We start from the raw sequence: 12,196 nt of genomic DNA on the forward strand, positions 1-12,196 counted from the left end.
GGCATGAGCAGATTATGAGGCCCCTGGGTGCAGCTATGCAAAGCCCCATCATCTCCTCTGCATAGGAGCAAGAAACACAGAGTTTGCCTCTTTTTTGTTGCACTAAGACATGCACACAGGAGTCTAAATGATCTGACACACATTCTTCATACTGAATACAACTATTTCTGCCGGGAACATGTTAGAGAACCAGCAGATGCAAAAGTAACCGTTTTATGTTTTCCCTCCTCCCAACATCTATTGCATTACTGCACAAACAACTACTTAATCCCACATAATAGTAACGTCTTGCTGAGCTTAGCAGCAGGTTGATTTAATTTAGTGGTAGGCTTGGGTGCTTGAGTTTGCACAACTCACAATCACATGTTTTTAGGCATTTCGTAGTATTATTGTCTTGTAGTTTGCTTTGTTTAATATGGGGTATGTGCAGTATTTAGCCTTATTTTTTGTTCCATTTCATGTGATAACATGCTGTCTACTATATCTGGTTTGTCCTGTGGTAAGGAACTGTTTCAAATGGTATGCAGTAGTGTGTAGCACTTTTTTGCCCAAGACAAATACTCTTTGGGACAATAAAGTTTGTCTTGTCTTGTCTTATCTTATCTTATCTTATCTTAATTTGCCTCGCCTCACCTCGCCTTATCTCTTTGAGTTCATTTTGTGTCTCTTAGTGGTTGTTTTGCCCCTTTTTGTAGTTATTTTGTATCTCTTTGGGGGTAATTTTGTGTCTTTTTTGGTTGTTTGGGGTCTCTTTGTGGTAGTTTTACCCCTGTTTATAGTTATTTTGTGTCTCTTTGAGGTAATTTTGTGTCTTTTTTTTGGTTGCTTTGGGTCTCTTAGAGGTTGTTTTGCCCCTTTTATAGTTATTTCATGTCTCTTTGAGGTAATTTTGTGCCTTTTTTGGTTGTTTTGGGTCTCTTTATGGTTGCGTTACCCCTTTTAAAGTTATTTTGTGTCTCTTTGCAGTCATTTTATGGTTGTTTTTGGGTCTTTTTGTGGTTGTTTTACCCTTTTTAAAGTTATTTTGTGTCTCTTTGAGGTCATTTTGTGTATTTTTGGGTTGTTTTGGGTCTCTTTATGGTTGTTTTACTCCTTTGTGTAGTTATTTTGTGTCTCTTTGGGGTCATTTTATGTCTTTTTTTGGTTGTTTTGGGTCTCTTTGTGGTTGTTTTGCTCCTATTTATACTTATTTTGTGTCTGAGGTCATTTTGTGTCTTTTTTGTTGTTGTTTTTGGGTTAGGGTTAGGGTTTAGGGTTACCTAACCCTTTGTGCTTGCTTTGTTTTTGTAGTTTTGTGTTTCTTTGCAGTTCCTTTGCATCGCTTTGTGGTCATTATGAGTCTCGCCCTGGTCGGTATGCTTCTCTTCAAGTGACATTTTGCAGGTGAAGGCTAGGGGGGGCCCTGGCACTTTGGGTCCCTGGGCCTGCCCTCACTAGGCCTGTTCAGGAATCTATCCCTGGTTCCCCTCTCATCTTTCAGATATCTAAGGAGCTTGTGGAGGAGAAAATTCAGGCAAACAAGATGAGAGAGCAGTTTGAAGAAGAGACGTTTGAGCTGAAAAACAAGGTGAGGGTGTGCTTGAAGTGATGAGTTGGTAAGGTATGTAAAATGTAGCAAACCTGATGAAGCCATGGGTAAAATGTGTTGTTTGTAGCACTACAAATGAAGGCTATATTCAGTGTGATCCTGATTCACCGAGGCTGTCTGTGCCACACTGTATTCCCTCTTGTTAGATATTGAACCAAGCTGGTGAAATAACAGAGCTTGAAATGAAGCGAGACACTTTATTCAGAGAACTCCAGTCTGCTGAGGCTCGTCTGAAAGTGGGAGAAAAAAGCGGCCAAGACCTGACAGAGGAGTACACCACGCTGAAGAAGAACTACCGTGCTCTGGCTAAGGCCCGGGATGAAGAACTAGTTCAGAGTGAGGAGCTGAGTGCTGAGCTGCTGGCATTGGCTCAGGCCCAGGACGCCCTCCGCAGGCAGGTGGAGGAGCAGCAGCAGAGTGTGAAGACTACCACCCAGGGCCTGCACAGTGAGCTGGACAGGGTGCGGGCCTTGATCAGCCGCATGTCACACAACAGAGTCAAGGTGAGACAGGTATTCTTCACCGCTCTTTAGATGCAAATTGGAATTGGCATGTTCCCTAGTTTAAAGTTCCTGGAACTTTGGGGCCTCTGTTTTAGTTTTCCACACCAAAATAGAATTTGTCATTACTGAAACCACTCAGTTTTGTTGAAAAACCAAACACAGATCGTGTTAGTCCAATTTTTGCTATCCAAAAAAAATGTTACTCAGCTCCAACATAAGCAGAACATGTGCTTGTCCATGTAAAAAAAATGAAAAAAATAAATGTTTCTAGTGAGGATCATTTGTCTCACATTTCTCCAAACAGTTCAGGCAACCACTGGAACGGTACCTTTGGGTATACAACTCTGCTGTTTCCCACATCATTTCCCATTTTATACTCACAGGCAAAACCTTGGTTGTGCAAGAAATTGACTGTTTTAAATGCCACATTTATGAATGCTTTCCTTTTTGACTTCAAAAAACATCACTCTTTGCTTGCCATGGTGTAAGTCAAGTATTTATTCCAATTTTATAACATCATTGCATTGACAGGTTGAGGATCTGGCAGCTTTGGACAAGGAGCAAAAAGCTATGGAAAAAACTGTAAGTATTTTTATACAAAACATTTACTCTTGGGATCAGTGGCCAACACGTATGTTTTACGGGCATCAGTAAAACCAACTTCCTCCTTTGCCTATTCATTTTTGTTCGTATGCTCTCACATAGCTACTTGGAAACCAAGATGAGATCAAAGCCATGCTGGAGAAAATGAAGAACAGCTACGAGGTGCAGCAGAGGAAACTGGAGCAGAGACTGTGAGGGCCAGTAAATGTTTGTCATTTACTCGTGCACAAGCTTAATTAAGATGAAACATCATTATCTTTCCATTTCCAGTCATCAAACGGCCAAACCCATCTCAGGATGCACGTCCCCAGAGTTCATCCCACTGGCATCTGCTCTGTGGTCGCCTCTTTGATTTTTTGTTCTACGCCGTGGCTTTCTTTGCTGTGTGTGTGTGATGTGGTCTCTTTGCAATGTCGCTGTGATGTGGCTGATGTGGAGCCTGTGTTTGGTCAGCAGGGTGGCGATGGGGAAAGAGCAGCAGGAGAACAAGAGGGCGATCCGCAATAGCCAGCAGGAGCTATCTGAGCGGAGTGCGGTGAGCATGAATACTGATTTACAGTAACTTTCCCCCAACATCTTCATTAATGTTTACTTGGCGGAAATGTGTCAAATCATGTTTATGCCTCATTTCTGTCCAAGGCCTTGATGTGCTCCCAGAGCCAAGTGAAGGAGGTTGAAGAAGAGAACTCAAAGCTGCAGCTTCAAGTCAAAGAGCTGAACGAGGAGTACCGAGCAAGGCTTGTGTACTATTTACAAGACTTAGCTGTGAGTTGCAGTGCCTACACAGGCATGTCTACAAACAAATGTGGGACAATGTCTCTAACACAACATCCATCTGTATGTCTTTCATTCAGGAATACATTGATGGACTTGGAGAAAGTAAAAGCCCCTCAGACACCTCCAAGATGAGGGCACATGTGGACAGCATGCTCCAGGATGTACGCTCATCCCACAGGGTCAGGGAGGAACAGCTCGCCTCTGCTGCTCGCTCGTATAAGAAGAGACTTCAGAAGGTCACCAAGACCCATCAGGCTCTCCTTATTGCATACAGGTGGGAGTTCCTGTGTGCTTAGTCTTATTTAAGACATGGATATGTGTCTTTTTAAGTCCTGCGTTTCAGTGTTTATACCCATGCCCTCTGCCCGATTAGCTGAGTCAGAATGCCCCACCAAAAATCGGGAGCTCCTAAAAAAAGTCAAAGCACAGAGAGAACAAGAAGATGATGAAAGGAGCAGAGACAAACTGCTGTATTATGCTCAGTTTTAAAGCTGCAATAAAGACACAGGTATCATATTAAGCCACGGGACCTAAGGCATCCATTGGTAATCTTGTTATGCTATTTTGTCGAAAAGGGGGTCAAATAATGCTCCACAGTTACGCTAAATTTTGTTGAAGGGAAAAAGGATTATTCCCATTTTTAAAACACGGTGTATTTAAATATTTCTGCACATTAGGGTCCCTGAACAGTCTTGAAATTGCATAATTGTGTATTACTGGAAAACTGACAGTTGACAGTCATGTACTATTTCCACTATTTGAGTTCTGCATACAATTCAACCAATATTTGATTAAAGATGCCTCAAGATTCAATGAAAAAATTAAGAAAAAAAAAATTCGTTCACTCCTGATTTGATCTTATGATTTAATATTTTGCAGTAATTTCCTAAGTAAATGTTTGATTTTCCTTTTCTCTAAATCTTATTTGCCCCCCCTTCCCTGTTGCCTGTTGGGTGTGGATGAGGGGCCCACTTTTGAAAATGTTGTCCCCTTGCTTGTATTTCCTAATGTCTAGCCTGGTTATACCTATACCATAAACATGCTGCTAAACCTTGCTACACCAGTGGTTTCCAACCTCTTTTGCGTATGACCCCTTAACACCTCCTCCTAACTTAACACAATTTTTCCCAGTGAAGATGTCCTAACCTGCTCCGTGCATCAGTGAACAGGCTAAGTGACATGTTGCTTGTTTGAAAAACAGCTTGCCTTACCTCTACTTTGCGAAGTTTCACACACTTGCTTCATCCTCAACCTCTTTTCATTGGTCAAAATCAACACTGACATCCTGACATCTGACGTTTTAGTTTTCCCTCGAAATATCACAGTGTTCAAATCCTAAAAATGAACTGTTCTATTTGAAGAAATTATTCAAACTTAAGAAATTTACTTTAGTCATGAGTACACTCTTTTGCAGAGGCTGTTTCATCATCCCTTGTAGTATTTCTGGACAGTTTTTTGTGCTCGATCTGCTGGCTGTATGTTTATACAAAACCATGTTGATTTGTGACCCTTCATAAGAAGTTGCGCATCATGTGAGTGATTTTCCTTTCTTAGATGAGGCCTGAAGAGGTAAAGATTTTTGGCAATTAGAAACAAAGATTAGAAATTTGATTAATGTTTTCCTGTTGTCTGTTTGTTCCAATCACATGAACACCTTCAGGGTTTTTCCTCAAATTTGGCACAGACGTCCACTTAGACTCAAGAATGAACTGATAAGATTTTAGTGGTCAAAGGTCACTGTGAAATCACAAAACACATTTTTGGCTATAACTCAAGAATTCATACACTACTGATGACATCATTTCACACAAATATCTAGTAGGATAAAACACTGCTACACTGTGATATTTAGGGTTCAGAGGGAGCAGATCTTGGCCGAACCAGACAGTTGTCTTAACCCTGGACCCCCAGAAGGCCACTTCAGTTTGGAGCCCACTGAACTCAGAGATGAAACTGAGAAGGAGCTCCAGCACCTTCGCCAGGACAAAGCGAGGCTGGAGGGTCAGCTCCAGGCGGCCCGGGAGCAGGTAACGCAAAACAAAAATGGTTTCTTTTAAGCTTTTGTTTTGTCTGGCGATTGCTTGTATTTGGTCTGTGGGGATTTGTCTTTGTGTCCATACTTCCCTTATTTGTTTTGGGAGCGGCTAACTGAAAAAAAAGACTTTAAAGTTTGTCCTACGGCGTCAAAAAGGCTTTACTGACGCAGATCATGTAGAAGCACTGATGGATGGGTGGCTATTAAGTCTTTACTGGGCGGTTTTTAATGGTGACTGTCAAAGCAGTGTCAGCAGTTAATGTTTATTTTAGACGTGCTTTTAAAGAAAGCGTTAGCCTATTTTGGAAATATGCTAATTTGCTTAGTGGAGCAGCAACTTTCAACTAGCAGGGACTCTATGAAGTCACTGCACCCAGCCAAGAAATATTCAAGCACGTGACATCCTATAAAACCAGATGTTGGTGTTTTTACATTTCTGTTTGTGCACAGATTAAACAAACAAGACATAACCATAATTAGAGAATACCTGACTACTTTTTAGGAGCAAAATAATTTGGCTCAGATTCAGCTTATGTCACACACTCCATCTCCTCATTTAGATTGCCTTATTGTTTTACATACATTTATGTGTTTATGTCTTTCACCCTGACTTAACTGTTCCAGGTGGCTGGCCTCAAAATGCCCATTCAGAATTTAAGCCATCAGGAGTGAGTGTCATTTTTGCATTTTACCAAATGACGAATGTGGTCAGCTGTGGATTGTGTCATAAAAGTTATGAAAAATGTAACATTATCAGGCCGGCATGCGAGGAATCCTGGACGGACATAAGGAAACAGCTGAGGGAGATGACAGAGGCTACACTGGTAAACAAAACTCTCAGCCTTTAAAAATTGGATTGTCGAATTAAATCCCTCACGCCAAACAACTTTTATAACCTCACTCACCTCATTTCCTTTTCTCAAACAGGTGGGCTTTGAGAAGGAGCGCGCCCTTCTCATCACCAGAGCAACAGTTGCAGAGGCGCAGGTGTCAGAGTTGCAGGACTATATTGACAACCACTTGGGCAGGTCAGGAAGTCACTAGATGTGTAAGTCATATAATAGAAGACTCTTACAGTGAGCCTTTTCTCTACCTGCAGATATAAAGAGGAGATCTCACATCTCTGCAGACTGCACGGGATACAGCAGGCTGGGCGTTCCCAAAGTGCTAATTCATCGCTCCATTGAGAAAAGTGGCCCCAAAATTGGAAGCCCAGTCATATATTGCGAGGTAATTTAAAATTGCACAGTCTTTAAGGTAAGCCTCATGTATATTAAATAGTTTGAAACATTTATTAAATTGAAATCATACACACACACACACACACCAGTAATTGTAAGCTGGTTTTATTCAACTTAAAGCATCTGATTCCTTTTAAAGTGGACACTAATTATAAATCTGACTCAATACCTCGTTTTGGCTGGAGGACACATGCAGTGTGTGCACTTACATCATCACTAGGTGGTGCTGCTCATGCTGGTGGTTTTCACTATGAAAGGCCCCAAAGAGATCCCTGCCTTGAGAAAAAAATGCCTGGAATGTTTGTAAAGCTTATGTCAATTTCACGAGCCCAGGAGAAGAAAGCGCAGTGACAATGAGGGGTCACCCTGGTGAGAATAATGTCATTACATGTTACCCAGACACATACACGCCCGTGAATACTTTCCCCTCAATGCCGTGCTGAGAACCGTGGTGCAAACAAGCCAGGCTTTTTCCAGAATGAGGGTTCATATTTATAACCTCAGTGTTGGAGTGAATAGGCATCTATTCCCTTTAAATCCTTTTAACAGTGAAAGGGTCTGCATTTTTTTCTGGTGTGTTTTGGTAGCTGGGTTTCTGCCACAGTGCCATAGTTGGCATACCTTTAAAAAAATTTCTAAAAAGTACTTTAAAACTACTATAAAAGTTTAGTTTAAAGATTTATGTTGAGTCTTACGTTGAAAAAAGATGAAATGTTGAAGCTAAAACACTTGGGGGAATGATGGGAAAAGTAGCAGACATAGAAGGAGTCATACGTATGTCACCCTGAACCCCTTTTCAGGGGGCATGCCAGCCGTGGGAGGGAGGGAGCAGGGGTGTGAAAGTTTGAGAGGAATGGGAAGTGGGATTTTGTTAGTAATGTATTACACTCCCAGGGCCCTGGGAAAGGGGGTGGGGGGTGTTCAGCTTGGGCCTGTGCCAACATAGTCACTGTGCCAAAGCGCTGGGTGCTGGGGACCACTCCTCTCACCGGCAGATCTGTGGGAAAATCAAAACCAGGTTCTGTTCATTGACAGAAAGACGATGTGCCCGCAGAGGCTTCTACAGATTGTACAAATATGTGTGCTCAGGGTAAACAAAAAACAAGAAGAGTAGATAAGTAGTAGAAATTGTAAAACTCCAAATGCTCAGAGTGGAGTTGAAGTCTGGTGCACCACAGCTGGCCCCTGAGGCGGAGTGCCAAGCTTTCCTCCCAACTTGAGGCATTTTGGAAAACGACCACTTCTTGGACTGTGAACAACTTTTTACCAAGCACTGTATGTGGTCACTATTATGATGTAAATACTCATCATAATAGCAGATAGATTCAGCTGGTCTAAAAATGTCACCATCAAAAACAACTTCAGTTTTAATAATGGCTTTGCAACAATGTTGAAATGTTGAAATATGACAGAGATATTGTTTAAATGGTATAAAAAAAAGTCCCCTAAAAAAGGAGTGGTTGGTAATATCATCTGCTTTTATTATAATATGAACCATCTGTGCTCAGCCATGCAGCGACTGGGTTCAGTAAAACAACCACGAGATTGTGACATGGTTCCTATAAACAGATATCTGTGTGTATAAATACAGAATCTGTAGGCAATGGGAAAAGTGTTTGGTATCGGACGTGTTGTGGTTTGTGTTTGTAGTCCTGTTTAGTATTGACCAATCACGTTTGAGCAGGCTCTGGTTGTATGCAAGTTAACAGTCCGTGTAGAGAGCAAATGAAGCGGAATGCCTCAGCCGAAATGCAATCTCAGAATCCATCAGCTATCGTCCAAGGACAATTTACCTTTGTATCAGCTTTTATTTTTATCTGCAATGTAGTGCACTATATGCTGGAACCCCTGACATCTTGGCCATTGCTCCCAGGGTCTAAATCATTGTCAGATCGATATCTGGTGGCTTCTGAGATTGGTTTGAAATCTGCTTAATTAAAAAAGACTTAATAATGACAGTGAGCTCTTCACTTTTGTCAACCAAAATGTAGACAAATCCAGTGGCATTTATCACCCAAACCCCAAAATCTACCTACGATTAATCAGTTTCTGTGATGCAGTAATTGAGTGATAAGATATAACTTGTTCAACTGGTAAATGTCAGCTCAGGAGGAGCAAGGGAAACCATTAGCACCAATTATGTTATAGCAGTTTCACGCACATGATATGAAAACCAGCAGCAACAGCATCATGTAATCTGTGTAAGAAGCTGTTTGTGCTTTATACGTCTGTTCAATCCAGCCAATTAATCTGAACTTTGTATCAATTTACTTAAAGGCTATTTGGAGGAAAGCGCATGATCACAAAATGTTACCCTTCAGTATAGTGCCCTTTTAAAGGATAACTTCACCATTTTTCAACCTGGACCCTATTTCCGCGTGTAAATTGATCAAAGACACTGATGTGAACAACAATTTTTGAAACTGTTACAGTAGTGAGGGAGCCAGCAACGGCTGGCAGCCGCTAAAACAAGCGGCAGTGAAGACACATAGGGCAATTACAGGGCACTCACAGGGCAATCGTCACTGTATGTCCATTAAAAGTGGTTATTTTTGGCACAGAGCGGCTCAGATTGTTACGGTAAGCATCTGAAGTGTCCCTTTATCTTTCATTTGATCTGGTCTGTTTTGTTATTTCCTCGTTAAGCAGGAGTCTATCTGAAATAACTAACTTCTTTATAAATTACCTTCAAGTGACATTGACTCCTTTCTGACTGTCTCATCAAAGCTAAGCATTATAAGCTTCACAAAGACAGCATTTATGTAAGGACTATTGCTTTGCATTCTGTGATTGTGTGCAGGTGTTGCCTCTGCTGTAAAGGGCTCATGTACAACAATGTACACCGTCAGTTTTATTTCATTCTATACTGGCACATAAAAGGACTCAGCAAAACCTGTAGTTGTAATTGTTTTTTTCTGTCCTTTTGGTCTGCAACAAAAATATGTGATCCTTTTATATAATGTGAAATAAAATACTTGGCTGTGACTTTTTAAAACTCAAACGTTTTAAATTATTCATATGGGATTTTAAAACTATAACCTACACAATACAGTGTTATGCTTTTCTAATAACACAGTCCAGTAACAGCAGAGGTGTGGACTTGAGTCACATGACTTATACTTAAGAATTTGGTGGCTTCAAACTCCACTTTGTAAAACAGTCAAACAGACTTGCAACTTGACTTGGACTTTAACAACAGTGACTCGTGGCCTCAATTGGAATTGAGTCTTTTGACTTGAAAATACCTGATACCTTCCCCAGTTACTTAAAATGTGTGTCTCAAATCATATCATTTCATTCCTCATATTCACTTTGTTTGAACTAATCCGACAGCATCCAGTCAAGTTGCAGGTGAGAACCATGAAGAGGCAATGTTATGTTAGAGCACCATTTGGAAAAAATGACAGCAAAGATAATGTCGTTCATGTAAAAAAAAAATGTGGCGGTCAACAAAAAACAAACTGCAATATGCAAAACGTGCAGATCGAAAATTACAGACAGAGATGCAACAACTTCAAACTTTGCTCGAGCTTAAAAGTTGTACTAATGATGGCACATCTTGGCTAATGCTCACATAGAAAGCTAATGCTTAGCTAACGTTACTTTAACAGCCGAGTAACTTCAACAAACGTGTTTTAAAAAGTACAAATTTTGTGAAGCTTTTGTGAGTTTTGTAAATCCAACATATTATTATGCTGTTGTTAAAATGGCAACATATTTGGTGAAGAGTGCATTATGATTTGCTAGGATTCAAAACTTAAAGTTAAGGACTTTGGACTTGACTTGGGATTTTACTGTCTTGCCTAGGAGCTTGACTTGTGACTTGAGACTTATGCTTACCATAGAAGACTGTGAAAAGACAAAAGTCTGACGGGCCTGTGTCCACACAGCATTTTCCTTCAGAAGAAAAACAGTGGCAGGGTGCTGGGGAGCGCTTTGTGTCAGTGCTCCATGTGCTTTTTATAATGACACGCTGCATGTGGGTTTTGTTTCTATGACTTTCTATAACTATATAACTATAAACTAGTAGCTTGTAGCTAGGTAGCTACTTACCTTTAAGAAATGTGACACATTAAAAATTCCTTATGTCTCTGCAAAAACACCTAACTTTAACACAAGATAAATGCATCATTAGTCGACTGTATTATTGTCAAAGTGGCAATCCGTAAACTGTATTTGCATTGCAACTTTACATTTTGGATTTTGTCATCTCAACTAGCTACCAGCCTCCTTTAATTAGGTGTGCTATTTCAGTGGAAGGACACCTGTGGCAATGAGAGGCAGAGTGTTAGAAAATTAAGATATCTCAAAAGAACAAGTGCCGATTGGTGGATCAGATACATGCCAAATTAAATATTTGGACTCACTCACTTCACAACTCCACCAGTTTTAACTCCTTTTTCACAATGTTTTTTGTGGACCCCAGGAAGACTAGTTAGTTACTACGGTACCAGCTAATGGGGATCCTTTATAAACTAAACTAAACTAAAGTAAACAACTCAAGAGACCGAGACTTCTTCACACTCTTGTGACTCTCTGAAGTCTCCATGTGTGCTGTCTGGTTTGCTTCTTCCTATTTGCTGCTGGACAGAGCGCAGCTATTGGTTATCAACAATGTTAACATCATTGAACTTCAGTATTTGCCTGAACCTAGACTAAAAACTTACAATAATATCAAAAAACGTATTAAAGCCGCTACAAGAAACTTTAAACTGGATATGCAAAAGTCTCTCGTTTCTGCTGATGTCTGCGCATGACCTACAACAGCAAATGAGACCATTGGTGTGAAGATAAGCTATTTCTATATAGTGTATATCCATACCTTTAGGAAACTGTCTCCGGGTCCGCCCCAGGTCGCTTCCAGGACGAAACAATTTACGGCACTCAGACAGCACACGTCATCTTACCTAGCTGCTTACATTTATAGTGACTCTTATAAACAGTCGCTATTCCTCCTCCTCGACCCGACATCCGCGAGGAGTTAAAATAGCAGCACTCATCGGGTAAAAGTTCTGTGAAAGCACTGGACTCACCAACAGTCAGCCACGTCTTAGTCACACAGAGAAAATCCAATCCTCGGGAAGTCAGGAAATCCTTCAGGATAAACGTTTTGTTCGCTAGCGATCTAGCATTTACCAGCCCAATCCTGGCAGGAGCTGGCGGGTCCACGGCGTTAGCTGTCCAGGGAGCCACACACAGAGGCCGCAGGTTGCGCAGATTCACCCCGTGCCAGCGGGGACGAGGAGAGCAGGGGCCGTGGGGCTGGAACACCTCATCCGGGCCGACGACAGGTACCAGCCAGGTGTCGACAGGGTCCAGCAAGTGCCGAGAAATAAAGAGGCGAGGCACTGCTCCATACTCAGTCCAAGAAGCCGTGGAAGTGCTCGCCAAACAGGCCTTCAGCCTTACCAGCCAACCGCTGCGTTTACCCCAGCGGCAGTGGCGCTTA

At 41.4% G+C, this 12,196-nt stretch overlaps 1 protein-coding gene across 1 annotated transcript in view; it reads left to right on the forward strand.

The window, feature by feature from the left end:
• ccdc78 (coiled-coil domain containing 78) overlaps window positions 1-12,196 on the forward strand; it is a 45,003-nt gene that overhangs the window by 811 nt on the left and 31,996 nt on the right. The window contains exons 4-15 of the mRNA XM_049563727.1: window positions 1,481-1,567; window positions 1,735-2,091; window positions 2,623-2,673; window positions 2,797-2,885; window positions 3,151-3,229; window positions 3,334-3,459; window positions 3,549-3,745; window positions 5,324-5,498; window positions 6,131-6,174; window positions 6,264-6,330; window positions 6,434-6,534; window positions 6,606-6,736. Of these exons, the coding sequence (XP_049419684.1) occupies window positions 1,481-1,567; window positions 1,735-2,091; window positions 2,623-2,673; window positions 2,797-2,885; window positions 3,151-3,229; window positions 3,334-3,459; window positions 3,549-3,745; window positions 5,324-5,498; window positions 6,131-6,174; window positions 6,264-6,330; window positions 6,434-6,534; window positions 6,606-6,693 (1,461 nt within the window). The 3' untranslated portion in view covers window positions 6,694-6,736. The remainder of the gene's footprint in view (window positions 1-1,480; window positions 1,568-1,734; window positions 2,092-2,622; window positions 2,674-2,796; window positions 2,886-3,150; window positions 3,230-3,333; window positions 3,460-3,548; window positions 3,746-5,323; window positions 5,499-6,130; window positions 6,175-6,263; window positions 6,331-6,433; window positions 6,535-6,605; window positions 6,737-12,196) is intronic.

Source organism: Epinephelus fuscoguttatus, linkage group LG20 (genome assembly GCF_011397635.1).
Source record: "Epinephelus fuscoguttatus linkage group LG20, E.fuscoguttatus.final_Chr_v1".
Taxonomy (NCBI): Eukaryota; Metazoa; Chordata; class Actinopteri; order Perciformes; family Serranidae; genus Epinephelus; species Epinephelus fuscoguttatus.